Source organism: Lepidochelys olivacea (assembly GCF_965140295.1).
Source record: "Lepidochelys olivacea isolate rLepOli2 genome assembly, chromosome: 5".
NCBI classification, from domain to species: Eukaryota; Metazoa; Chordata; order Testudines; family Cheloniidae; genus Lepidochelys; species Lepidochelys olivacea.
Window position 1 is genome coordinate 62,645,656 of NC_140415.1, and position 27,480 is coordinate 62,673,135.

The following is a 27,480-nucleotide window of genomic DNA, read 5'->3' on the forward strand; positions in this document are numbered from 1 at the left end:
CGAGCAATTCACTTTCCACAGTCAAATAAGGCATAATAAAAAAAATGTTCTCATGAAGCAATAGCAATATAATTATAAAAAGAGGAGGTATGGGAAAAATAAGTTATTCAACTGCACTTCTTATCACTTCTACTTTTGAAGTGTATTAATCTTAATTATAGTTGCAATATACACTCTAATACTGTACACCTTGATATAGGAAAGGATTAAATTCCTCATGGTGTCTTACATAAATTATTTTGATGGACTGACTGCAGATTCACAAAATACAGGTAAAAAGTAGGTGCTCAGAAATCATCTCCATGTTAAACTAGCATACCTATAAATATTCCAGTGCTGGGCTACCCTGAGCAGAAATTACTAGTCATACCTAGGGTTTGGCAAGGGGATACAAACTTCTATGCCATCTCATATGTGGAGTGTTCCATTTATAGTTCAGTTGTGTACTCATCCATTTTCTGTCATTTCACAATTAGTTTTTCCTCAAAATAGAATAGTAAATCCATTTTTTAGAATTCAAAAATTAGAATTCCAGTTTACACAGGCCAAAAATTGCTCAAAAATTGTGGATGATGGTTTATTATTGGATTGAAGGTGTGCATATAGAGAGCCCTATCTTGCTCCTATTGAAATCGATAGCCAATCTCATGCAAAGGAACAGAATGGGGCCCATGTCATCACCTCTAAGTAAATCTCCTCACCCAAAAACAACAAAAAAGCTTCAGATTTTTTGAAATTTTCACTATGTTTTGTAATTTACATTCAAATATTCAAAGCCAGATGCAATAATAAATCCTTCACATGTTATTTTGTAACCATATTTTGATTTTTTCGAAGTTTATGTCCATCCATCGTATATTTTCTTCGATGGTTTCTATAGCTTGTTGGACACAGCGAAGCTGTGAACTTTTTTCCTCCAGAGAATTGAAGAATTCTTTTACCTATCAGAAAAAATTAGAATTAACAGTTGATGCATGATTAAGAGGCAGTGAAGTCGAGTAACTAGTGCACAGGTTTAATGGCAAAAAACTCCAGGTTTCCAGTGTGACCTAGAGTAAGTCTCTTGACTACTGTGACTGTCTACATGACAGCAGTTTTCTAAAAAACTTCACACCCTGGGTAAAACCAGCACTCTGCCACACTGAGGCACCTCGTGTTGACAAGGCAGCTAAGACAACAACCACCATTTTTTTAATACCATCTCAGTTAAACCAGCTGAGAGCAGCGGCAGCAGCGTAAGCAACAGTGGATCATTTTTAGAAGCTTTTTTTAACTACAATCTACAGCAAAGTCAACAGGAGGCTGGGGGCTCAGCATGGAAACCCCTGTGGTAGCTCTCAGCTCTGGTGTTCCCCACATCACAGTGAAGGAGCCCTGTTGTCAGGCCTTCCACAGCCAACGACTACTTCCCAGCTAGTGTTTTAAGGGAGAGTCCCAACCGCCGAGGGGAAGGTAGTCTATGGTACAAGCTAGTATTAATGACAGACAAATGCTACTAGAGGTCACTATAAGACTTTCCTTATTATTCTGATGTGATAAGTCATTCTTTGCAAAGTTACTGTGGGAAAACAAGTCATTTTGTCATTTATTGAATATATTCATGTTTGTTTGAAAACATGAGCTCTGCTTGATCCTACATTAAAATCATATTGAAGGCCATGTGTCGTCTGCTGCAAGCAAGACCTAAATTCTGCAGCAAGTTCCTTGGATTCTGTAGCATTGTAGTGGGGAAGCTCCATTTAGATTTAAAATGGAGGCTTTCAATGAAGGTTTTGGCAGCTGCGTACAAGGTATCTGGGGCTTTTGATATTTGTGGAGGAATGGGATGCAGTTTAAAATTATGGAATCAGCAAATAAAACTATGGCTGCATCCCACTTCCATGTACAGGAGAGCTGTCTGTGCTTGTTGTATAGGTTGCAGAGCACTTAGATTGGTTAGTGCACAGTATATCTCTTCCCCCATCTAGGAAGGCTTGTCATTTCTGTACCACTTCTATCAAGTTTAGCCTGACCAATTTTATTTATACACTCTGCCATGGTGCTCATCTTAGTATCCAGTACCTCACAAGCATTAATATGTACAGTATCTTCACAACATTCCTGTGAGGGTGGGAAGTGCTATTGCCACTTTTCAGCTGAAAACCTGAGACCCAGAGGCATTAAGTGATTTGCTTAAGGACACACAAGAACTCTGTGTCAGAGCAGGCAACAGACACCTGACCCTCACCCAGTGTTATAACTACAGGGCCATTCTTTTCCTTGCTATTGGCACATACTGCTATGCTTAGGGTCCTCAAACTCACAACTTGTATAGCATTTGTATAGCTTCAGGGGAGCTATGTACTACTTCAATGTTTACTAACTTCCAATATTTGCACGATCCTTAGGCTTAATCACAGGTTATACCTATCATCTTCATAAAGCCACTTCTGCACATAAAACAGACTCTGGTGTTTCCAAAGGAGTCTAAGGAAGTTAGTCTCCAGCTCCCTTAGGCAGCTCTGAAAACCCCAGCCAGAATGCATGATCTGAAAGTAAGACACTTCACCTCTGCAAGCTGTTCCCTTGTAGAATATTGATTTGTCACGCCAATTACCATGTGGGCTATAGAAGGTGAGCCAAGTTCAAACCTAGCAAAAAAGCCAAAAACCAATTACCAAGGATTTATTAAATGGATGATTTAATTTAAAATGGAGAAATAGATGTCAAATATAGCTAGCATAAGGGTCTGAGTAAAACAATCTGTGCAACTTACTTTTGTACAAATTTATTCCAGTTTTCCTTCAAAAATGTCCATGCTAGATGATAGCCAGATGGGTTTTTAGCAACATACACAATAATATGTGGAAGATCCTGAGTTTTTACTACATCACCAAACAAACTTTGATCCATTATCCTAAAAAACCCAATGAGGATGGAAATGGAAAAGGTAACTAGACTGTTAGGCAGAGATGACGGATGGGTTACTTTGTTAAAACTGCACTTCTTAACACCTTGGCTAATCACTATAACTGTCCTACTTTAAATTTTACTTTTTTAAGATAAAATTTGCTTTAGCAAAAGACTTCTGAGCCACTTGCATCACCCTAGTCCCATGAAGTTCATCATGAAAGTTACTAAGATTATCTCCATTACAGGAAATGTAGAATAAAATCAACATAATGCTTTGAACTTGAACCGCATCCTTCATCCCAGGATCTCGACATTAATGTGAACCTTAGTTGTCCTGAGAGATAGATAAGTATCATCCCCTTTTTGCAGATAGGGAAACTGAGGCCCTATTCATAAAAAAAATGTGAGTGTCTCTTGGTAGCATCAACGCAGTTAAATGACTAGCTCAGTTTCACAATGCAAATCCGTGGCAGAAATGGTAGCAATAACATTTCTAAATGTTCCTTTCCTCCCATGATGCTAAAAGGAGAGAGGGCATTTATCTACTGTGTCTGAAGCTCTCTCAAAACACTGAGGGACAATGTTTTTAAGAGTCAGTCCCACCTTGCATGCATAAGAAATATATAGGCATACTGCAATTACAGTAACTTTACATGCAAAAGGTAATCAAGTGCCTAAATAGTCACTTGTTTCTGCCTTTCTCCAATTGACAGCTGAAAATGCAAACGTGCGTACACACCAGCCTCTGGTGTCAAGTTTTAAACTGCAACTTCCCCTTCTTTTATAAGGCATTTTATAATGCTGTGCATTGAAGATGCTGCAAAAGCGCTCATTGCTGTAGCTCCTAAGTTTGGTTCCTCCCTCTCCACTCCCATACAAACACTTCCTTCATAAAACAGTATATTACTCACCACTGAAGTTTGTCCTTATTTCTGCTAATACTGAGAGCAACTTCAATCTGATTTCTCTCAGTGTTGAACCAAGGCAGCCTGTATTTACTAAAAAGGAAGTCCCAACCTTCGATTGTCTGGGCTCCAACAGCATATACTGCAGTTTTAACATCATTGGGCAAACTGCAACAAATTGGACACCAAGTTATACTCTGCTTCATATTTCCATTATGATGGATATTTCCATTCTGATTCACCATTCCATTACACCAGGGAATCATTCTGGTGTAACAAAAGTGTGAATTAGGTCTTTAATTTTTCTCCTTCTGTCCCTATTAGGGATTCTTAAGTGTTGCCAGAGGAGGAGTTTGCCTTCAGTCTAAAAGTATCCTGGTATTTACTGTTAATGATACTCAGTAGGCAACACACGCTACTTTGAACCTAGAAGACCCAGGTTCAAGCCTCATTCCAGAGCAGATCCTGTTTTGCCAAGGAAGAGTTCTATTAAGAGATATTAGTCATTCAGAGATGTTTAAACAGTAGTCATGTTACCTATGTAAGAGTTACAGAACTTATGTCACTTTCTTAAAGAGGTGTCCTGGTCAACAAGCCCTCTCCCAAAGATGGCTAGCAAAAGCTTTTTTTTTTTTTTTTAATTTGGGCTTGTTTCATTATTTGGGTGTTTTTCACAATGGAAAGATCAGGAATGCTGGTTTTGCTAGATGATCTGCTGGTGGTATCTCAGCATGTTTACTGTGAACTCTGACTCGTTAAATTAAGGGGTGGAGAAACTGAATCTTTAACAAAGATGGCCTGTATCCAAAATGTTAGTGAGTAGCAGGTGACCTGAAAGTATATAGTGTAAAATAAAACCCTTCAGACCTTCTTTCTCCATCATAAAAAAGCAAAACAAAGGGGCACAACTCTAATTTCCATTTTCCCTTTCACCTTTAGTAAATCAAGTTCCAAAGTACAAGGTCATATATAAGCCATCAATGAATACACAATAGCTGTCAAGTCCAGAGGGAATTGGGAGTCTGGAGTCTGAGATGAGAAAGTACTAAAAAAGGTTAATATTTGGGTCCCTGAAAGGACTGAAATATGAGCAGCTGCTTTATTAATAGATCAGTTTACCGATACTAAATCAAAAGGGAAAACGTTAATTCATCCTTCACCTCTACTGAATTTACTATGAAAACAGTCCGTAAAGTTCCATTGGATTCCTTCCATTTCATAAAATATTCTTCTGCTTTGTCCACACACGGTTGGTACTTGCGCGCACACGCAAACAGAAGTAGGGAACTGCGAAGCATTCTTTCAGACACTGAGCCCTCATCATTCCAGGACTGTTTGTCAATTAGGTCTTTAAACAGATTTACTATGTACCCCTAAAACAATTTAATAATAAAAAGATTCTATTTAACACACTTAAGTATAAATACTGCCTCTTCAAATGCATTACTTCTACTATTGTTGGCACTGGTAATTTAAATCAACATCTAATCCACTTACCTTTGGTTAAATCCTCCAATAAATCTTCAAACCCATGTCACTTTTAAAATATTTTCATTTTACAAATTTTACCAACATTTAGCAAAAATTAAACTTATTAGCTATTCACGTCTGTCTCTCTGAAAATCAGGTTTTTGTGCCATACCAACAATCAGTTATTTTAATGCATCAGTTTTAAATATAATGGGATGACAAGTAATTTCAGTGTTCAACTACTCTACCAACTATGACCTTGATCCTACACCAATGTGGACGGATCCCCTGGGCAGCCACCATTCAATTGTCCCCTCTCTGTACATGCAGGCAGGTGGCTGGCATCCCCCATACAAAAGCAGCCCAAATATAGTGGGGATCTCCATGGATGTAAAGGTTCACCCATGTGAATCTGATTACAGGATTGGGGCCTACACTCCATAGGACCTAGTGCATTCAACTCAGTGCTTTGTGTAAAATTAATGGGCCAAATCCATCCCTGGTGTAACTCCAGTGCAGACAGTGCTATCCCGGGGTGAATTTGGTTTAGTAAAGTTAACTTAGCAAATTCTGGAACAAGCAAATTAGAAAGAAATTACATCCTTCCTAAATAATATAAATCATAATTGCTACAGCATCGCCTTTTAATGTATAATTATAATACCAAACAATAATTCAAGCTATTGCATCTCAACATTCTGCAAGGACTGGCTCTGAACGCTCTACCTATCTCATTTTCTCTAGAACTATACTTAGAGGAAAGAATAAGATTTTTAAACACCCCAATTTTTTGTAAACACACATTTCTTGCTTATTTTACAATCTTACTTCTAATTTCACAGCCCTTGCCTTCCTGGCTGAGTTGAAAGCAGGGTCTGGAAGTACTAATCTGACAAACAGAGCAGGGTAGCAGGACAGACAGGATACTGGGACAGTAGAAAAACATGCAGCCACCAGGGAAAGGAACTCACTCCTGGCAGCAGTCCTACTCCAGGGATTCTCAGGCTGGCAAAGGCTCATCTTCTCTTTCCCAGCTTTTTGTCTGTTTATCTGCAGTTGACATTTCATCTTGTCAAGTGCCTTCCCCCCTGGTACCTCCTTTCTCTCTTATTGCCGCTGCAAAAATAAGCCCTTTCTCCTCTGGTGAGAGGGAGAAAGCAATAAGGACCGATGCAGTGGTGAGGTGGAGCCGATTCGCACCGGTTCGCTAGAATCGATTGTTAAATTTAGAAGCCCTTTTAGAACCAGTTGTCCCGCGAGGGACAACCGGTTCTAAAAGGGCTTCTAAATTTAACCGGCCAAGAGTGGCGCGTTAGGCGCCAACTCCATGGGTGCTTCAGCCCTGGAGCACCTAAGGGGAAAATTTGGTGGGTGCAGAGCACCCCTGGTCCAGCTCACCTCCGCTCCGCCTCCTCCCCTGAACGCATCTCCCGCTCTGCTTCTCCGCCCCCCCAGGCTTCCAGCTAATCAGCTGTTTGCACAGGAAGCCGGGGCGGGCTGAGATGCAGGCCGCGGCTTCCCGCTCAGGCCTAGGGAGGTGGAGGTAAGCTGGGGGGGGGGCGCGAGGAGGGCTGCCCACGCCGCAGCAGGTAACCCGGGGGGCGTGCAGGGGAACCGCTCCCCACCCCAGCTCACCTCAGCCACCCTCGGCCTGAGCGGGAAGCTGCCGCCTGCTTCTCTGCCCTCCCCGGCTTCCCACCAAACAGCTGATTCGCGGGAAGCCGGGGGAGGGGGCAGAGAAGCAGAGCGGGGCGGTGTGTTCAGGGGAGGAGGAGGAGTGGAGGTGAGCTGGGGCCGGGTGCTGGGCGGGGAGCTGCTAGTGGTGCTCTGCACCCACCATATTTTCCCCGGGGGTTCTCCAGCCCCAGAGCACCCAGGGAGTCGGCGCCTAAGGCGCCACTTTTGATGTGATCAGTGGGGGAGCGGCCGCTCCCCCTGCTCCCCCCAGCTATACTCCCCCGACCCTAGGAGCCAGAGGGACCTGCCGGATGCTTCCTGGGAGCTGCACCAGGTAAGCACCTCCAGGACTCCCCACCTCACCCCCCTGGCAGGTGCCTCTGGCTCTTAAAGGTGGGGTGGGTACCCACTACGGTGGCCCACGAGACCCTCCTGCCCGGTTCTGGGGCAGTCAGGGGACAGGGCAGGGGTCCTGGGGGTGGGGGTTGGCAATAACCCCCTCGTGGGGTGAGGAGGGAACCCGTTGTTAAGATTTTGGCAGCTCATCACTGGACTGATGGGGCTCCCAGGATAACCTGTGGTAGAACACCGCTTCCAGGTCACAGCTCTACAGATCACCATGATGGCAACTTCCCCACCTACTCCCTGCCTTCCGCCAGGAAATGAATACAGAACCAGAGGCCATAAAGAAAAAACTGTGACTGAAAAATAAATAGTTTAAATTTGGGTTTTAAATAAAATAAAATAAAAAAACCCCACTCCACTCTACTGGCTTGCTACCAATACTTGTATTTTTTAAAGGTGTGCATACAGGGTATAACCGCTATTTTAGTGTTAGCCAGTTTTAGGTGCTTTCCGTCTTACCTTTAACTGATTTTCTACATCATCCATGTCCCTTTTCTCCATGAGCTTGTACATAGGAATCAGCTCATTCATACCTTGGAATACAGGCATAATTTGGGATTCAAGTTTCAAATACAAAGATAAATCAAGAGCTTTAGAAATTGATAGTTTTCCAATGCTGAGAGAGAAAAAGAGAGAGAACATTATAAATAATATTAAATGAGCTAATTTCTACTTAATTCTTTTAGAATCCTGAAGTTATCATCACACAAATGGAAAAGCCTAGAAATAAACTCCTGAAAGACAAATGTGGCCGACAAACCACATAAGACATGAAACCTTCTGGTATCTGATACTCAGCCTACAAAAGCTCTTGAAATCCTTGCACAGCCATGCCAAACACTCGACCTGCGACAGGAAATGGTTCCATATCTAAGGTAGTGGTCACACACAAGCACCTCCAGAGTGCAAACTAAGTTGAAGTGATGGGGTTGTGAAAAGTGAACCACTGCCCATAAGAGACTGATTTAAGCCACCAAATTTTAGGTTTAATTGAAAATCTTGTTCTAATCCTAATTTTCAAAAGGGAGCAGATCAGTGCTGCTGGAATCCACTGATTTACACAGTATCAGAGACAGTGTTTTGATCATAATGGTTATGTTCTCAGGGCCAGTGTATGTCCTCAGTTACATGACTCCCCTGAAGTCAATGGAGACATTCCAGATTTGCATTGCTGTAAACAAGATCAGAATCTGATCCCCTCTCCATTAAAAGGATTTAATAACAACAAATTATACAAGAATAAATGTTTTCTGCATTAGTGGCACACAATCTGAATTGTATCATTTGTCTTTTTAAGACTCATACAGTGTGCCTTACCTCACAAGCTGGAATACATTGTTAATGAGACTTGCTCTATCATTGCTGCTAATTGCTGTATGGTTTTCTTTTAAAAGGCTAATCAGAGCATCCCATCCATCATCTTCATAGTGCACAATGTAATAACCATTCATTCCCACATTGAATTTTATCCATTCAACCTCTTCTGGGAGGATGAGGACATCTGCAAACAAAATAAAATTATAACTCCATTCTCTCTTATTGATTAAAACATTATCTGATAAGACGACCACATAATGGATGAAGAGCCCAGCACTTGCACAGTCCATTTCATACATTAAATTTGGACAAAAAATAATCCTGGTACAATAGCTAATGCTGGTCTTGGTCTCTTTTTCAGCGATTAAAGGAAGAGATGCTATAGTTTCTGAATACGTTAAGAGAGATAGCTCAGTAATGTTGTTATAGGAGTCTGTCAACATTTTCACTACAAAATCCAATTTTTCCAGCAGGTTATATATAATTCAGCTGTTTTATATCTCATCTGCCAAAACCTGGCATTCTCTTTTTTAAAAGCATTATTGAAATTAGATCTGTGATAACAAAAATAAAAGGTAGAACTACCAGTTTCATCCACCCTTTCCCCCCGCCCCCACAAAATAGCTGTAGAGCTAAAATGGCTAAACTTTGCAAGCACTGTAGCTAATCCTTCAAATGGACTAATCACTTTAAAGGATGTTACCTGTTTTAGTTGTCAGCAAAAATCTTTGCACGGTGTCAGATTTACTAGTAATGTACGTTAATGGAACATGCCATAAGTACCTATTGCAATGTAAAAATGGTTATTTTAGTGACAGAATATTTAATTGCAATAGCTACTGTAGAGAAGGTTGGACCTATATTTGAGTAGTGAGCTACGCTGCTATGTTGGGGACAAAGAGTCGGAAGTGACTGACTCTGAAACTCTTCTTGGGAGTATGTGGAGGTAAGATTCATGGTGTAGGGCAGAGGTGGGCAAACTACGGCCCGCGGGACCCTCCTGCCCAGCCCCTGAGCTCCTGGCCTGGGAGGCTAGTCCCCAGCCCCTCCCCTGCTGTTCCCCCTCCCCCGCAGCCTCAGCGCCCTGTGTCGCTGGGGCAACGCTCTGGGCGGCCGGGCAGCGCCGTTGCAGAGCCGCGGCCTGAGCCGGTGCTCTGGGCGGCGCGGCTGTAGCGCCACCAGCCACCCGTGCTCCAGGCAGCGCGGTGAGGGGGCAGGGGGGGTTGGATAGAGGGCAGGGGAGTTTGGGGGTGGAGGTCAGAGGGCGGGGAACAGGGGGGTTGGATGGGGCAAGGGTTCCAGGGGGGGCAGTCAGGGGTGGGGAATCCGGGGGTGGTCAGGGGACTGGGGATGGTGGATGGGGCAAGAGTGGAGGGCCGTCAGGGGACAGGCGGGTTGGATGGGGCAGGAGTCCCAGGGGAGCCGTCAGGGGGCGAGAAGCAGGGGGGTCAGATAGGAGGTGGGGGCTGGGCCTCCCCTAACCGACCCTCCATACAATTTTGGAAACCCGATATGGCCCTCAGGACAAAAAGTTTGCCCACCCCTGCTGTAGGGAGACTTACGCAGGCTTCATTACTCTCATGGCTGAGACAAAACATGGCCATCCTCTTGCGACAGTATTCTACCCCAATCTTAACTTAGCAGAAGAATACCCCAGAAAGCTCCGATATAAGACACTTTTATTTCTGTGGACTAATTATTATGGACCTCAGTTATAGCTTCTTAACACTATACCGATTTTCAAATAAGCAATGCCAAAATGTAATTTTTGTTCCTTTAAGAACAGCAATAACAGTTACTACTATGCAGAATAGACTGTCACCAGTGGATTTTCCAGTTTGCCTAGACTATGATGGAGAGCATCACGTGCTCATTTTCTATTACCCTGTTGATGGAGAAGAATCTGATCCCTTCATATAGTGCTCTTGCTGCAGATGGACATTCTTTCCTTTTACTGTGGCAGTTACTAGTGGAAAACCCTTTTGTAATGTCCAAGTGTTCATCATTGTTGTCACATCAAGAATCTCCCTCCTGGTCCAGTGCTGATTTATATGAGGCAAAAACAAAATACATAAGAACAGAGTGAGGATGAAATATACTGGCAAGGACGCAAAGATGAGTGAGTGGCAACTTCACAAGAGCTACCAACCATTGATCGAAAAAACAAGTTTACAGGACTTACATAGTGAAGTTTGGATTGGGGCCTGGGATATCATTGTGACTCCTTCACCTTATGGTGGACAGAATAACCTTTTGATGCTTATGATTAATACCAGTAACAGCCATATAATGCACCAATCAGTATTGGGCTCTTTAGGGGATAGATTTTTGTTCAAGCAAGCACATATTCAACAGGTAAAACCCAAGGAAAATTTTCAACAGTAATATAAAGTCCAGGCTTCCAGCAGTATCCAATGAACTTATATTCTCACAAGTAGGGTTCTGAGCACAATAGTTTCACACTCTCAGGCAGGGAGTATACTAATTTTAAACATGATGAAAACTGAAGAATTAAATGTTAGTGTACAGTAACACAGAAGACTTATAACTATCAATAAGTAGGAAAATAGAAGCTTACTGCACTTGAAGATGTTTGCTGGTTTCTGGTGCAAAAGCCATCACCTTGTAGTTGGCTTTCCTGGGTATCACCCAGAGGACAAGTCTGAAAAAATTAAATATTTAACTTTAATTTTACAATTCTGAATAATTAATGCAGCTCACAGTGATTATTCTGTTCAGTAATATATGAGGCTGGATGGTGGTTATTCACAGGGAAATACTTGGGTACAACCCCCTGTGATGTTGCACTCCATATGTTTTATGGAAATATGCTTATGAGTGTAAACGTAATGTAAATGGAATACGCTTTATGCAAAAGGTCTCTTGTAAGGTATCATTACAAAGCTTATAATCTACTGAGTGTGTTCATCCTATTTGTACAAATGTATCATTCTTGTATCTGAGGCTAGAAATATGAAGTATTACTCTGAAGTCCTCTTGTAACTATGCAAAGTGTGGGCCATTAATGGTGGCTTGGAATCATGATGGCTCCCATTAACTAGGACAACTGGTTGTAAATGGCTCTGTTTACTTGTAAGCCTTCCTGTATAGGTGGGTGCCAGCCAGTGGGTAATGAAGTCTCACAGGACAAGTGATCATGTCATCTGGCACTGGAATCCATCTTAAACCTGGTGCTTTGTCATTTAGAAGGAGGGGTGGGGACCGAGAGAGACAAAAGATTCCCGCCTTGTGCCAAAGCTATAAAAGGGGGTGAACAGAACAAATGGGGCTGCCAGTCATGAGAAATCCCCGAGTTACCACCTGAGCTGGAACTAACAAGGTCTGTACCAGGAGAAAGGATTGGGCCCAGCCTAAAGAGGAGTCTAGTCTGTGAAAGAAGCTTATTGGAACATCTCTGAGGGGGATTTACCTGTATTCAGTTTCTTAAATGTGTTAGGCTTGGGTGTTTTGTTTTATTTTGCTTGGTAACTTACTTTGTTCTGTCTGTTATTATTTGAAACCACTTAAATCCTACTTTTTATACTTAATAAAAATCACTTTTGTTTATTATTAAACCCAGAGTAAGTGATTAATACCTGGGGGAGCAAACAGCTGTGCATATCAGTGTTATAGAGGGAGGACAGTTTATGAGTTTACACTGTATACGCTTTATACAAAGTGAAACGGATTTATTTGGGGTTTGGATCCCACTGGGAGCTGGATGTCTAGGTGCTGGAGATAGGAAACTTGCTGAGCAGTTTTGATTAAAGTCTGCAGCTTTGGGGGTGTGGTTCAGACCCTGGGTCTGTGTTGCAGCAAAGTAGCGTGTCTGGCTTAACAAGACAGGGTTCTGGAGTCCCAACCTGGCAGGGAAAACAGGCTCAGAGGTAGTTTCAGCAGGTCAGGTGACAGTCCCAAGGGGGTCTCTGTGACCAAACCCGTCACTCCCCCCCTCTCCCCCCCCAAGAAATACTTACATGTGCCAGACTGTTCCATAGATCTTCATTTTTTGTATTCTGATAGCTGTACTTCCGCAGATATTGTACAAGACCAGCTTTAAACACATCTGCATTCAAGTAATCCCTTAACATATTTAGAATACAAGCTCCCTGCAAAGGAAATGATAAAAAATTTACAAAACTAATCTTTAGATCATAAAATATAAAGTCTGATATATTTTAATTTTTTTAAAATCAATATTATTGTTAATAGCATTAGCAGTTAACTCTAAATTCATAGTGCTCTTGGATTAAAGCATCACCTGACATAACCTTATGTACTAATATAGTACTTTGGCTTTCACCACCACTGCTTTCAAAGGGAGCTTTGGCTAAGCAAGTTAAGTCTATTATTAGAGTTATGATAATGCCTAGAAACCTCAGCTGAGGTTGGAGCCCCACTGTCCTACACATTGCACAATCACACAGCAAGAGACAATATTTACCCCACAGAGCTTAAAATCTAAACAAGACAGATAAAGGGAATATTATGATGTTCATTTTATAGGTGGGGAACTGAGCCCACAATTCAGTTTCTGCCTAAGAGAGTTTCATAAGTGAAACAGCAGAAATCATACAAGTCATGAATGAGGTATGTTTACAGTAATGGCAGAGATGCCATCTATCTTCGTTAGAGTGAAATCCAGTGTCACCCCCAATGTCTAGTTCGAAGCAAGCTTCATGAACAATATTCACTGAAACAAAAGTGTAAGGAAAAATAGTTACACAATTTACCTTTTCATAGGAAACATCATCGAACATTTCTTGAATTTGAGCTGGATCTTCCACAGGAGTAGACACAGGATGTGAGGAATTTAATGCATCCACCTCCATGGCATCAAAACACTTGCCTAAAAAATAATCTTCCTAATAGGAGAAAAAAATGTTGTTTTTATTCAAGGACTATTAAATACAGATGTAACAGCAAACCAAACTGAAGATGAAAATATTTACACTTGTTTTAGAATTCTTCCATGTGACTTTCAGACAGTACAAAGAAAACAAAAACATCTTCTTTTTATTCCAGCACTTGTAGTAAATGCATTATTTTAAAACAAAATACATCTCATTTAGAGATTGCAATCGCCCATTATAAAGCTATTGCAATGTGCAAAATGCTGCACAGACTTATTAACATAAATTGATGTCAGTGAAACTACTTATATGAATAAAATTGCACAGATGGGGCTTATCCTAAAGCCCAGGAAAGTCAATGGAAAGACTCCCACTGATTTTACTGGGTTTTGGATCAGGCCCATATGTCTTTGTAGGAACGCGCCCAAAGTAGCAATCTCTGGTGAAATGAGAATGTGAAATCATCTACATTCAGACATTCCAAAAGGGGGATGAGTCTTTCTAAGATACAACACACCAGCTTGGTCGTCACTACAGACTTACGTCGATGTAACTACGTCGCTCAAGGGTGTGGAAAAGCCACACCCCTGAGCAACGCAGTTATACCAACCTAAACCCCAGGGTAGACAGTATTATGTCGACGAGAAGGCTTCTTCCATTGACACAGCTAACGCCTCTCTGGGAGGTGGATTAACTACGCCAACAGGAGAAGCTCTCCCGACAGTATAGGTAGTGTCTTCACGAAAAGCAACAGTGGTGCAGCTGTGCTGCTGCAGTGCTGTATGTGTAGCCCACCTTCACTGCAATCAGAATAATCTGTAATCAGCTTTGATCATCTGTATTTACACAATGTTATAATTACTTTGTAATCCTTAAAAGATGATTAACCTAATTACATTAATTTTTTAAAATTACATATAAAACCAACAAAATTAGCTCAGGGCAAATCTGTGTGCTGCCCAATAAGCTTACCATTGCAAATCATCAATAAATTACCCTCAGCCATTTTAAAATATGGTTTAAAATAAATAAAAAAGGGAAAGTAATTAACACTTACAACTTTCAGATCTGGATGAGTAATACTGACTGACACATACTCCATAAACTTTGCAAATCCTTCATTTAGCCAAAGATCATTCCACCATTCCATGGTAACTAGGTTTCCGAACCACTGAAAGAAAAAATATTGCTCATAATAAAAGGTGCTTATCAGCCTTGTCTTAAGTTGACTAGTTAATTCACTCACTAATTTATGTAGACCCAGGAGAGAGAAGTTTGGGGGTTTATGGGGCAGTGTGAAAGATGCCTAGCATGAGTTTACCACCCACCAACTCTATAATGCGTTCCTGTGGCATGGGTCCTCATGCCCACCTATAGGCTCAAGAAGCATTCAAATCAGTCGTCTCAGCAAGCATTTTGTTTTCACTCCTCGTATTGCTGTGTAAATGGGTCATAGTTTTCTTATTCTTTGTTCATTTTGTCATTGTCTAACAGAGGACAAAGACGAGTTAAACACTGTATAATGGTCTATGATAAATGGACTTTAATCTCACTTAGGGCTCCCTTATCAAACGTGACTAATATAAAACAGTATTAAAATGTATCCAAGAAATTACACTTTTACACCCACAAGTTTCTTATGAGTAATACAGTTAAAATACTCTGGAGAAAATAAAAAAGAAGCAATCATGTTAGCCCAGTAAATAATATAAAATCAAGTTATAGATGATTCAGAACCTTTTAGTCTCAAAAGCCAATCTATTTCAAAAGTTTCTAATAAGTCTAATAACTTGTTTTCAATGTATAAACTTCAATGTATAACTTGTTTTCAATGTATAAATATCTAGGATGACTTGGTATTGTACCACATTGCCAATAAAACCAAACTAACAAACTTTTAGATCCTATGGTATTCCCCTAACCTTTACCTGATGAGCCAGCTCATGGGCTATTATCATAGTAATCCAAAGTTTAGCCGATGCAGAGGACTTTTCAGGGTCATATAGCAAAGAAGATTCCCTGTATGTGGTCAGTCCCCAGTTTTCCATAGCTCCAGACTGAAAATCAGGAATAGCAGCTAGATCTAAAAATAAATAATAATAACTCACTTATCTGTGTGCTCTCTCTCTCACCCATTTAACACAGTATCAAACACATTTTTATTAAAATAAAGAGAAATAGTTTTCATTAGTTTCAGTAGTTCAAGTGCAGATTTTATATATTTTGAAGTTATATGAAGTATCAGGCAAAAGTTAAACTATTAACTTGAAAGACTATTCTGGGTAGCTCAACACAAGATGCATGTCACAAAATCTGTGGCAAGCAATGACAGCACAGGACAGAAAGTGGTTAACTTTATTCTGGACCTTCTATTGTGCAAGACAGAGAAGGAGCTATCCTAAGTAGGAAACTAGGTATTTTTCAACAGTTTTTTGTTAATAGTTTCCTTTACCTGATACTGGGTGGGAAAAACTCCCATCAACTTAAATGAAAAAGATAGGCCAATGCTGAGCTTGTTTTGAACATCTTACTGAGTGTATGGAATCATTACTGCTTACATTTTAAGGAATAAATACTTCATCCACTTTTCTACAATTTTTATTTCTTTTTTAAACATAAGATCCTTTTTTCAACAAAGCAAGGCACTCCAGGATGTGTGTTGTGTGGCCATGTAGATATTTCGGAGGTGGTTGGAGTGCTTGACCTTGGATCTCAAATCTAATGATGAACCTGAAGTGTGACACTATGAGAACATGGCTGTCACCCACTCATGTTTCACTGGTTAGTCGAAATTCAGCCAGGTGTGAAGACACTATGCCAGGTCCCCCATAAAACATTAGCTCCATTGGAAAGATGTGTAGAGGTGCCTTAAGCAAAGCAGTGGCAAAGTCAAGGAATTATGCTGTGACTGGAATAACAGAGACTTGGTGGGATAACTCACATGACTGGAGTACTGTCATGGATGGATATAAACTGTTCAGGAAGGACAGACAGGGCAGAAAAGGTGGGGAGTTGCATTGTATGTAAGAGAGCAGTATGACTGCTCAGAGCTCCGGTATGAAATTGCAGAAAAACCTGAGAGTCTCTGGATTAAGTTTAGAAGTGTGAGCAACAAGGGTGATGTCGTGGTGGGAGTCTGCTATAGACCACCAGATCAGGGGGGATGAGGTGGACGAGGCTTTCTTCCGGCAACTAACGGAAGTTACTAGATCGCAGGCCCTGGTTCTCATGGGAGACTTCCAGCACCCTAATATCTGCTGGGAGAGCAATACGGCGGTGCACAGACAGACAATCCAGAAAGTTTTTGGAAAGTGTAGGGGACAATTTCCTGGTGCAAGCATTCAAGGAACCAACTAGGGGCAGAGCTCTTCTTGACCTGCTGCTCACAAACTGGGAAGAATTAGTAGGGGAAGCAAAAGTGAATGGGAACCTGGGAGGCAGTGACCATGAGATGGTCGAGTTCAGGATCTTGACACAAGGAAGAAAGGAGAGCAGCAGAATATGGACCCTGGACTTCAGAAAAGCAGACTTTGACTCCATCAGGGAACTGATGGGCAGGATCCCTTGGGAGAATAACATGAGCGGGAAAGGAGTCCAGGAGAGCTGACGGTATTTTAAAGAATCCTTATTGAGGTTACAGGGACAAACTATCCCGATGTGTAGAAAGAATAGTAAATATGGCAGGTGACCAGCTTGGCTTAACAGTGAAATCCTTACTGATCTTAAACACAAAAAAGAAGCTTACAAGAAGTGGAAGATTGGACAAATGACCAGGGAAGAGTATAAAAATGTTGCTCGGGCATGCAGGAGTGAAATCAGGAAGGCCAAATCACAATTGGAGTTGCAGCTAGCAAGAAATGTTAAGAGTAACAAGAAGGGTTTCTTCAGGTATGTTAGCAACAAGAAGAAAGTAAAGGAAAGTATAGGCCCCTTACTGAATGAGGGAGGCAACCTAGTGACAGAGGATGTGGAAAAAGCTAATATACTCAATGCTTTTTTTGCCTCTGTCTTCACGAACAAGGTCAGCTCCCAGACTACTGCACTGGGCAGCACAGCATGGGGAGGAGGTGACCAGCCCTCTGTGGAGAAAGAAGTGGTTCGGGACCATTTAAAAAAGCTGGACGAGCACAAGCCCATGGGGCCAGATACGCTGCATCCGAGAGTGCTAAAGGAGTGGGCAGATGTGATTGCAGAGCCATTGGCCATTATCTTTGAAAACTCATGGCGATCGGGGGAGGTCCCGGACAACTGGAAAAAGGCTAATATGGTGCCCATCTTTAAAAAAGGGAAGAAGGAGGATTCAGGGAACTACAGGCCAGTCAGCCTCACCTCAGTCCCTGGAAAAATCATGGAGTAGGTCCTCAAGGAATCAATTCTGAAGCACTCAGAGGAGAGGAAAGTGATCAGGAACCATCAGCATGGATTCACCAAGGGCAAGTCATGCCTGACTAATCTAATTGCCTTCTATGATGAGATAACTGGCTCTGAGGATGAGGGGAAAGCAGTGGACGTATTATTCCTTGACTTTGGCAAAGCTTTTGACACGGTCTCCCACAGTATTCCTGCCAGCAAGTTGAAGAAGTATGGGCTGGATGAATGGACGATAAGGTGGATAGAAAGCCTGCTAGATTGTCAGGCTCAACAGGTAGTGATCAATGGCTCCATGTCTAGTTGGCAGCCAGTATCAAGTGGAGTGCCCCAAGGGTCGGTCCTGAGGCCAGTTTTGTCCAATATCCTCAAACCCTCAGCAAGTTTGCAGATGACACTAAACTGGGAGGAGAGGTAGATACGCTGGAGGGTAGGGATAAGATACAGAGGGCCCTAGACAAATTAGAGGATTGGGCCAAAAGAAATGGGATGAGGTTCAACAAGGACGAGTGCAGAGAAGAATCCCATACACCGCTACAGACTAGGGACTGAATGGTTAGGCAGCAGTTCTGCAGAAAAGGACCTAGGGGTTACAGTGGATGATAAGCTGGATATGAGTCAATAATGTGCCCTTGTTGCCAAGAAGGCCAATGGCATTTTGGTATATATAAGTAGGGGCATTGCCAGCAGATCGAGGGATGTGGTCGTTCCCCTCTATTCAACATTGGTGAGGCCTTATCTGGAGTACTGTGTCCAGTTTTGGGCCCCACACTACAAGAAGGATGTGAAAAAATTGGAAAAGGTCCAGCGGAGGGCAACAAAAATGATTAGGGGACTGGAACACATGACTTATGAGGAGAGGCTGAGGGAACTGGGATTGTTTAGTCTGCAGAAGAGAAGAATGAGGGGGGATTTGATAGCTGCTTTCAACTACCTGAAAGGGGGTTCCAAAGACGATGGATCTAGACTGTTGTCAGTGGTAGCAGATGACAGAACAAGGAGTAATGGTCTCAAGTTGCAGTGGGGGAGGTTTAGGCTGGATATTAGGAAAAACTTTTTCACTAGGAGGGTGGTGAAGCACTGGAATGCGTTACCTAGGGAGGTGGTGGAATCTCCTTCCTTTGAACTTTTTAAGGTCAGGCTTGACAAAGCCCTGGCTGGGATGATTTAGTTGGGGATTGGTCCAGCATTGAGCAAGGGTTGGGACTAGATGACCTCCTGAGGTCTCTTCCAACCCTGATATTCTATGAAAGTGGGAAAAGGACTCTGCAATCCTTATTTGCCACAGAGGGGAATCTCAGCAGCCACATCCATATAGGTCAGTTTGGAGAGTGATAGTAGGGACAAGTCTGGAGGAGGGCCATAGGATCTAAGGTCACATGGATCCAGTGGCTCTATTCCTCGAGCAGGTGCCACAAACAAGGCAGTGGTATCTCATTGGCTGGAGTAATGGTTGCAGGGACAGGGGCTGCTGTTTCCTGTCGGCTCTGTGTTCTCGGGGAACCAGGGCACAGTATTCAGCCTGTCTGACTCATGAAGGACCCCCCCACCCAGCTTCTGCTTGAACCAAAACCGATCAGAAGAAAGACTTACAAAAAGCACTGAAAAGGCAGTGGGAGACACACCTAAACCCCTGCGGACAACAGTAACAGGATTAAGGCAACTCCCCTAGCCTCATTTGCATAGAAGATGGGACAGGGAGGCATTTCCATTAGCATACAGAATGGAGAACGGAGATTCCAAGGCAAGAACCGCACTGAACTCTGGGACCAGAAAAGCAGGGAAGCATTGCATGATGGGGGATCTCTGCTCCATGACATTAATGAACCCACCCCTACACACCCAGCTCAGTAGTAATCAGACCAATTCTAGTAATAAATCCTTTACTGATATCCAAAATACTGACCTAATTGCATTGTGAGCTCCCTTGAAGGAACATCCCTCATCGCCAGGAATGATCCATTCCTATTGTCTAGCCTGAACAAAACAACTTTGGTATACTCCCTTGAACCATCAGTTTACCCATAAATAAATCTAGTGTTCTCCTTTGAACCATTGTTTTTTTCCTACAAAAAACGCCTACCCACGCTCAAGTAAGTGTTCTGATGTCTGGATCAAAATCTGCATCAGTTCCATTGGGGCTTCATCTTCTCCTGACTGATCGTGCTGGGGGCTCGGTCTGTCTCCAGCACTCTGGACTCTCAGCTACCACCACCACTTGGGAACCCCGACCGGTTCAAGCTTCATGGAGTGGTGAGAACCCAACTCTCTCACTCTGGTTTTTTTTTGTACTCTAGGTATAGTTTCTAACCCTGACTTGTGTGATCAGGTAAAGTTTTCTGAACCTGACTTTTGTAATCAAATTTAAGCTAGATTTAATATTGTAACTGTTTTGTTTGTTTGGCTCTCCTTGTATGGTTATTACCTGGCAATAAGTAACTTTTATGGTTAAGCTGGTTGCTTCCCTCCCTCTCTCACTTGTGTGTTTTTGGCTTCCCCATTTGCGCTGCAGCAAAGCTCCTCTTACCTAAGCTAAAGATCTCTGCAGCGCCCAAAAATCCTGTGGGGTTTGCTCATCAAGTGGATTATTACCCGAATAATTGTAACCATGAAAGTGGGGATAAGGACGTGTTGAACCTGTGGCATAGGAGGGTGGCATCTTGGAAGTGCTGTTTGACCCAGCCTGCTGACTCCAGGGACATATAATGGGTCAGCCTGGGAGTGCTGATTGACCCGGTCTGCTAAGATACGCTGTGTTAATGTGTGTGTATGTGTGTGTTCATCTGATTCTGGGGAACCTAGGTCCTGCAGGATAGCTCCATTGGGAGGAAGCTTGCAGAAGGGAAAAGTAGAGTTCCGTATGAAAACACAAGTGACACAAGCTGTACATTGATAGAATTACAGAATCACCCGAAATCTGGTAACACTGCATTATGACCCTTCACCAGATTACAGATTGGTTTAATCCTCGTAAAGACAGAGATTACTAAAAAAACAAAGTGGCAGAAATGTTCTCAAGTAGTATTTTTCACACATTAATTTTCTCTACCTGAAATATCAACCAACAGTGTTAACAAGGAGACAGCATACAATATGTTACATTATAAATGTGTTAATATTTTCACAGGCTATGTGATATCATGGAAACACAAAGAGCCAAGTGTTCCCTCCCCCACCCAAAATGAATGCCCAAGTCCATGCAAGACAATTCAGGAGGCACAGATGAACATGGTCTCCATGTGTTGCAAACTTGATCCTGTCTAACAAACTATATTACATGATTTGTGTTCTGTTAAACTCAACTTAATAAGGTACTTAAATAAAATGAATGATAAAACACTTACCCTGTTTGGGTAAGGGATATGGAATGCTGAAGTAATTCTCATAGAAGTCTAAAAGTTTCACTGCTGCATCCAAGGCATAATCAGCTTGGTTGATCTTGTCTGGTACAGTATATACAGATATCTAAAACACACAAGCATGGAAGGTTTCTGAATACGAGTATAGGTAGTTTATAGAATAGAAACTGATTTGTTCTCTGCCTTGTTTATTTCAATTATCACCCAAAAATATGAGCGCAATTAGCTGCTTGATGTAACATTTCCTGCCTCAGAAGTATCCTAAAATATGTAAGAAAAGCATGAAAGCCAAGAATGTTAAAAGAATTTTTTAAAAGAATGTTAAAAGAATTTTTTAAACTGAATTTAGATTCAGTCCCTTTTATTTATTCATCAAACAGGTACAATTGCAATGCAGGTTTCCCCATTTTACCCAGCCAAACTCAACCCTTTTTTGAAGTGACCAGAGATGAGAGCACACAAACAGATTCTGCATATAAAACTACTAAAATCATAATTCAAATAGTCCATCTAATTACAAACCCATTCCTTTCTTCTCGCTCAATCCCATAGCAGCTACAGACATGTAAATCTAGTTAACCAAGACCTCTAGAATTAAACCATTTCAATATTTTATTGTTCCTATCACAAAGCAAGATAGTAGAAAATGAGATAAATTTACCTTAATTCCACTGGTTGTCATCTTGCTGACTGATTTAAAATCCGAAACAATAAAGGCCACTAGATAAGTGCTCATCTTTACACTAACATCAAAATGGTCTTCAACTAGCCAATTAGCAACATTCACAGATTTCACCTAAAATTAGAGCACAACTTTTGTCACACAATAATTCTGTGGACTGGAACAACATTCATAACAGAAGGTTTGTGGAGCTTTTTAAATGTCATCACTATTATTTAAAGGGTCACTGAATAAAACAAAACTAAACTAAAGGAAAACTCACCCTTTTGTATGAACTTTTCCCTACCTATGCCTGTTATACTTAAAACTGAATGAAATTAGAGAAATAATTTCTCAATTTTTTTTCAATTTGCTTTGTACATTTGATAGTACCTTGCTATCTGCTGTAAAAGTCAATTGGTTTGTCCCGTGGCTGCATAAAAGAGCCAAACAGGGAAGAGGAAAACAGTTTAAAGAAACACAGTGAACTCGAAATCTTTTTAAGATGACATTCAAAATTTCAAATTTCTAATTTCTGAAAGAGAACCCTCTATATAATATGTTCTTTTAAAAAAAATGTTTCTAATTGTTTTTTTGTTTTTTGTTTTTTTTTTGCTGTTCCCCTTTGTGTTTATAAGGGTCTCTTCAGCAAATAAGAAATTGACAATACAGAGGAAACAGTGAAACCTACTGGACACAAAGTGCTATCCAACGCACAGGCAAACAAACCAAAAATATTTTTTTCTTGCTAGCAACTTTCAGTTATAGTAATATTAGCTGCTACTTGCAGCTATAATACAAGTAGCATTTTCAAACAAATGTGACTCTGTCCCTTTAAAAAAAAAGTAAAAGCAACCGTTAGCAGATACTCAGGGTACATTTCAATACAAAGATTTAGTTGCATAACTCCCTGCATAGTTAATACATGTCACACTGCATCATGCTATTTATCCCATCCTCCAAACTTCCTTGAAGGTTAATTTTTAAAGTCTAGATGGTCCCAGTTTCATGTACAAAATATGAAATTATGGGCTAGATAAGGTACTGAATGCCCTACAAGGTGCTGAATGCCCCCAACTTCCATTGCCTCCCATGGGAGCGAGGCTGCTCAGCATCTCACAGGACTATCCCCTAAATATGAACTTTAAAACAGCCACCAATGAGGAGATAATGCATTTTTCCTTTTTAACTCGATGTTAGAACTACTAGAAACAACAAAACACATATGAGCATCAAGGTAAAACAGTTTAATATCAAAGTGAATTGCTCTTGCCTGGATATTCTGCTCTGCTTTAACTTTTTCTTAAACTAAACAATTCTAAAATGTAACATTAAAAATATCCACATACTATTGGCATATTAGATAGTGCGAGGTGCTTTGGTTCTCTCCTAATCTTAATGGAAAATCTGGCTTTGAAGGATGGTTCATCAAAACATGGGAAAGCCATGCGAGCAGCTGTTGGCTCAAACTGTGTTGATGCAAGTACCCTGTAATTAAACAAAGAGAAATAAAAAAAATCTAAATCTGAAACATGCCCCATACATTGCAGTATCAATACAGAACATCCACCTCCCTGATGCAAGACAAAAAGGTAAACTTGATGTTCACTGTGTAAGTAGGTACTTATATGGCCCCCATTTCGGCAGTATCTGAACAACCCACAATACCCCTTTATCAGGCCAAGAAGTACTAATACCCCCATTTTATAGATGAGAAACTGAGACAGGATACTAAGTGTCTTGCCCAAGATCACACAGGAAGTCTGTGGCAGAGCTGAGAATGGAACCTGATCTCCTGAGTCCCATAGCACCCTAACCAGCGGACCATTCTTCCTTGCATCAAAACTTCCAGGGGCATCAATAGGAGTTCTGGTGCATTAAGGACCCCTAAATTTGGTCCATAATGACAAAATTCAATTCCTTTCTGAAAGGACTGAAAGTCCCAACAAATTAAATATTGAAATGTGATTTGGTATAAATTCAATTCTCTATAACAAAGCACAAGTCTCAGTGAAGAAAGCATAGGTTCTAAAAGAGAAATTAGAAACTAAATGAGAATAAAATCTAAAAGCAGCAATTTAGCACTGTTATACCTAAAAAGTCAAGTATAGTTCACTCTTCAGAAACAAATGTTAATTGAAAAGAGGATTACCTCACTTCTCCTTCCTGAGTTCTATAGGTGCTTTTATAAAAGCCGTGGAAACTCTCCGACAGATTTGCAGAATATTCAATGCTAACAGTGTAGTTTTGTCCAACATGCAGTGGAAAAGCTGCCAGGAGGGCAATCTGCTCAAATGTTGGGTATTCCAAAACCATCACTTCTTTTTCAGTGTGAGTATTTCTCATTCTCCTTTGGATGGTAGCCCTGGTAATTTGCAGGTGTTTGCTGTGCAGGATGACTGAACTAGTTTGTTGGTTTACTGTAATCTCTATTCTGGCAAATCCAGTAAAAGTTAGAGTGGTAAGATTAGGATGGAGGAGAAGATCATAATGCACTGGGATGACATGCTTGGGAAGCCTCATTTTATCCCAAGGAAACGGTTTGCTTCCATTGCCAGACACTACATCAGCTGTCTCCCTGTTGTTGCTACTGTGGTCATTATTCACAGAAACTGCAACATTTAAAACACCTATCGTCATCATTATCATCATCATGAGAGAGGATTTATCTGCAAATGGCAGAATAGAGAATAAGGCTGCCATTCTTGCCTTGCTTATGTTGATTTCCACATATGATAATCTAAAAAAGAAATATTTGTAAAACACAGTTAGTATTAAAGAGTTTTCTTTGCGGTAAATGTCATGGACATCACCAATGAGTACTGCCTATGATCTAAAAAAATAAGACCCTCATGCTGCAGTCAAATCCACATGGACAGACCTTTGACCTGTGTGGAGCCCAAATGACTTCTGGCATAGAATCATAGAAGATTAGGGTTGGAAGAGATGTGGCTCCAACAGCAAGATCAGGCCTAAACTACCTTCACGTTCTGTAACCACCTGTGTCTACTTCCATTAGCAAAGAGATTTATACACTTTTTCTTGCCATGGTCCTTCAATTCCTCTTAATTTAAAATGTCTCTGAAGGCAAACCTTTCAGGCTGTCAGTAACCTTTGATATTTTTAAAGCCACAGTATACTCACTGTTTATAAATAAATGAGAACAAGTTTTAATTGCAGTGGTATTTACTGGGAGAGAATATAAACACATAAACCCACAAAACATTATACAAAAAACAAAAGTAACAACAGAAAATGCAATTCTTATTCCTGACATACAGCCCCTGAAAGGAGCAAATAGAAGGGGATGAAGATATTTTTGAGGCTCTTGATAGAAAAGAGATCAGTAGTTTCATAATTTAGCAGACTCATGCCAAGCAGTTTCTTCTGGAGTTTTTAACTGTATATGAAAAATATTAATGTCCTGCATGAATATTTGTGAGAAGGCCTTTCCTGGCATGAGTCTGACATCTGCTCAGCTTATTTTCGGGGCATGGTGCCCAAACAATGTTGTGTGGGTTTTAAGATCTGTAGCGGGTGCAGAGTTGTGAAGCAGGTGACGTTGGGAGTGCCCAGGTGAGCGCGCTGGCGGTGTAATGGTGGGGTGCCCCGGTGGCAGTGGTGGGGTGCTCGGGGGCGCTGCGGGGCTGGCAGTGCGGTGCAGCCTCGGGGTGCCGGGGGGGGGTGTCGGCGGGAGCAGCGGGGGCGCATTGCGAGGGGCGCTCTCTGGGAGCGGGCGCTGCAGCGCGGCCTGGGCCGGGCCGCAGGAGAGGCGGTGTCAGGGCGGCGGGCTGCGCAGCCCCCTCAGCGACACGCTGCCCTGGCTGCTGCCCGCGTTTGGCGGTGAAATGCGGCTCAGCTCAGCCCGCTCACCCGCTGCCGCCAGAGGGAGGGAACCGGGACCCCTCCCCCATCTGGGCCCGGGCCTCGTGTCCCCCCGCCCCGGGAGGCGAGGCGGCTCCGCTAGCGCCCCGCCGGAGCCCGGGCCCCGAACCAGCCAGCTCGCGACCCGCTCCGCGAAGGCCGGGGCTGGGTGAGCGGCGCCGGTACCTGCTGCCGGGCCCGGCGGGATGGAGGAACCGCCGCCTGCTTTAGCCGCGCCTCGGAGAGTGAAAGTGAAAGCGGAGGTGCCTCTTGGGCCCTCCCGCCCGCAGGCTCTGTTCTCGGCACCCCGAGCCTCCGGGCCTGGCCCCAGCAGCAAGGCGGTTCGGGCGACCCTACAATAACCTAGCCCCCTGCCACCGAGAGGCAGCCCCAGGGAGAAGCCCGATCCTGCGGGGTGCTGAGCCCTGAGTACCTGTGGCACCCACAGGAGCCCCTGTGGATCGGGGATGCCCAGGGCAGCGCAGGGTCAGGCCCCCCGAACAAAGGAGCCAGTCCGATGTTGGCTCCCACCGCCTGTGAACGTGTGAACACTTACAGGTATAGTGTATTAAATGCTCCGCGTAGGAATGTGCTACTACCTCATGCATGGTAAGAAACGACTAGTGTAGTAAACTGCTACCTGATGTAGCAAATGCATACAGGTAGTAGTTTATTGCACTGTAGTGTATGTGAAATTGCAACGTGTAGAATTGTACTATCTGTAGCAGTTATTTATACATGTAGACTGTAAGAAACAGCTTTTGTAAAAAGATGCTACTTCCCTCATAGGTCATGTTTCCTAGACCTTAAATGTTTTTTTTTTTTTTTTCTCTTCTCTGGACTCTCCAGTTTGTCCACATCTTTCCTGAAATGTGGCACCCAGAACTGGACACAAAACTCCAGTTGAGGCCTAATCAGCGTAGAGTAGAGCGGACATCCCAGAGTTATGTTCTGGTTTTTTGCAGCGGTGTTAACACTGTTCACGCATACTCAGCTTGTGGTCCACTAGGACACCTAGATCCCTTTCCACAGTACTCGTATTCAGCTTGTGGTCCACTATGACCCCCAGATTCCTTTCCTCAGTACTCCTTCCAAGGAAGTTATTTTCCATTTGTACGTGTGCAGCTTTTGTATCTGTGCACAAACTTAATAATTGTACTCTCTATGCCATTATCTCAATCATGGATTAAGATTTTGAATTGAAACTTATCCAGAACTGATCCCTAGAGAACCCCCACTTGTTATGCCCTTTCAGCCTGACTCAGCCCTTTCAGCCTGACTCAGCCCTTTCAGCCTGTGAATTACTGATAACGACTGTCGGAACTGTTTTCCAACTAGTTTTATTGCACCCATCTTATTTTAGCTCCATCTAGGTTGCATTTTCATAGTTTGTTTATGAGAAGGTCATGGGAGACAGTATCAAAAGCCTTACAATAAAGGCAAGATAGACCATGTCAACTACTTCCCCCCATCCACAAGGATTGTTACACTGTTAAAGAAAGCTATCAGTTTGGTTTTACATGTGAGACTGCTTGAATTAGCTACATCAGATGGCCTTTTTTAGCAAAGTAGGACCTGTCACTGCTGCAGGTAGCCGGGTCCTGCAGGTAGCCGGGTCCTACAGATAGCGCACACGCACACGCACACACGCACGTAAAAAACTGCAATCTGTAGGGATGTGCTACACCAACACTGCAATCTGATGAACC

General features: G+C 42.3%; 2 protein-coding genes across 2 annotated transcripts in view; one reads left to right on the forward strand and one right to left on the reverse strand.

The window, feature by feature from the left end:
- Window positions 1-3: 3 nt before the first annotated feature.
- On the reverse strand, window positions 4-26,291 carry ERAP1 (endoplasmic reticulum aminopeptidase 1). The gene is made up of 19 exons (XM_084629184.1): window positions 26,205-26,291; window positions 24,060-24,647; window positions 23,257-23,395; window positions 21,908-22,042; window positions 21,232-21,352; window positions 15,448-15,602; window positions 14,577-14,690; window positions 13,400-13,531; window positions 12,644-12,775; window positions 11,245-11,328; window positions 10,551-10,708; window positions 9,370-9,449; window positions 8,667-8,850; window positions 7,809-7,965; window positions 4,986-5,170; window positions 3,804-3,965; window positions 2,756-2,896; window positions 2,549-2,630; window positions 4-941 (listed from the first exon to the last, which is right to left on the reverse strand). Exons 2-19 carry the CDS (start codon window positions 24,608-24,610, stop codon window positions 798-800), a joined length of 2,856 nt encoding a protein of 951 aa, XP_084485310.1. The 5' UTR covers window positions 24,611-24,647; window positions 26,205-26,291; the 3' UTR covers window positions 4-797.
- The window catches only part of LOC311520575 (uncharacterized protein), a gene marked incomplete at its 3' end in the record, with an annotated part of 75,089 nt that continues 73,798 nt past the window's right edge, over window positions 26,190-27,480 (forward strand). The window contains exon 1 of the mRNA XM_084628131.1: window positions 26,190-26,329. The remainder of the gene's footprint in view (window positions 26,330-27,480) is intronic.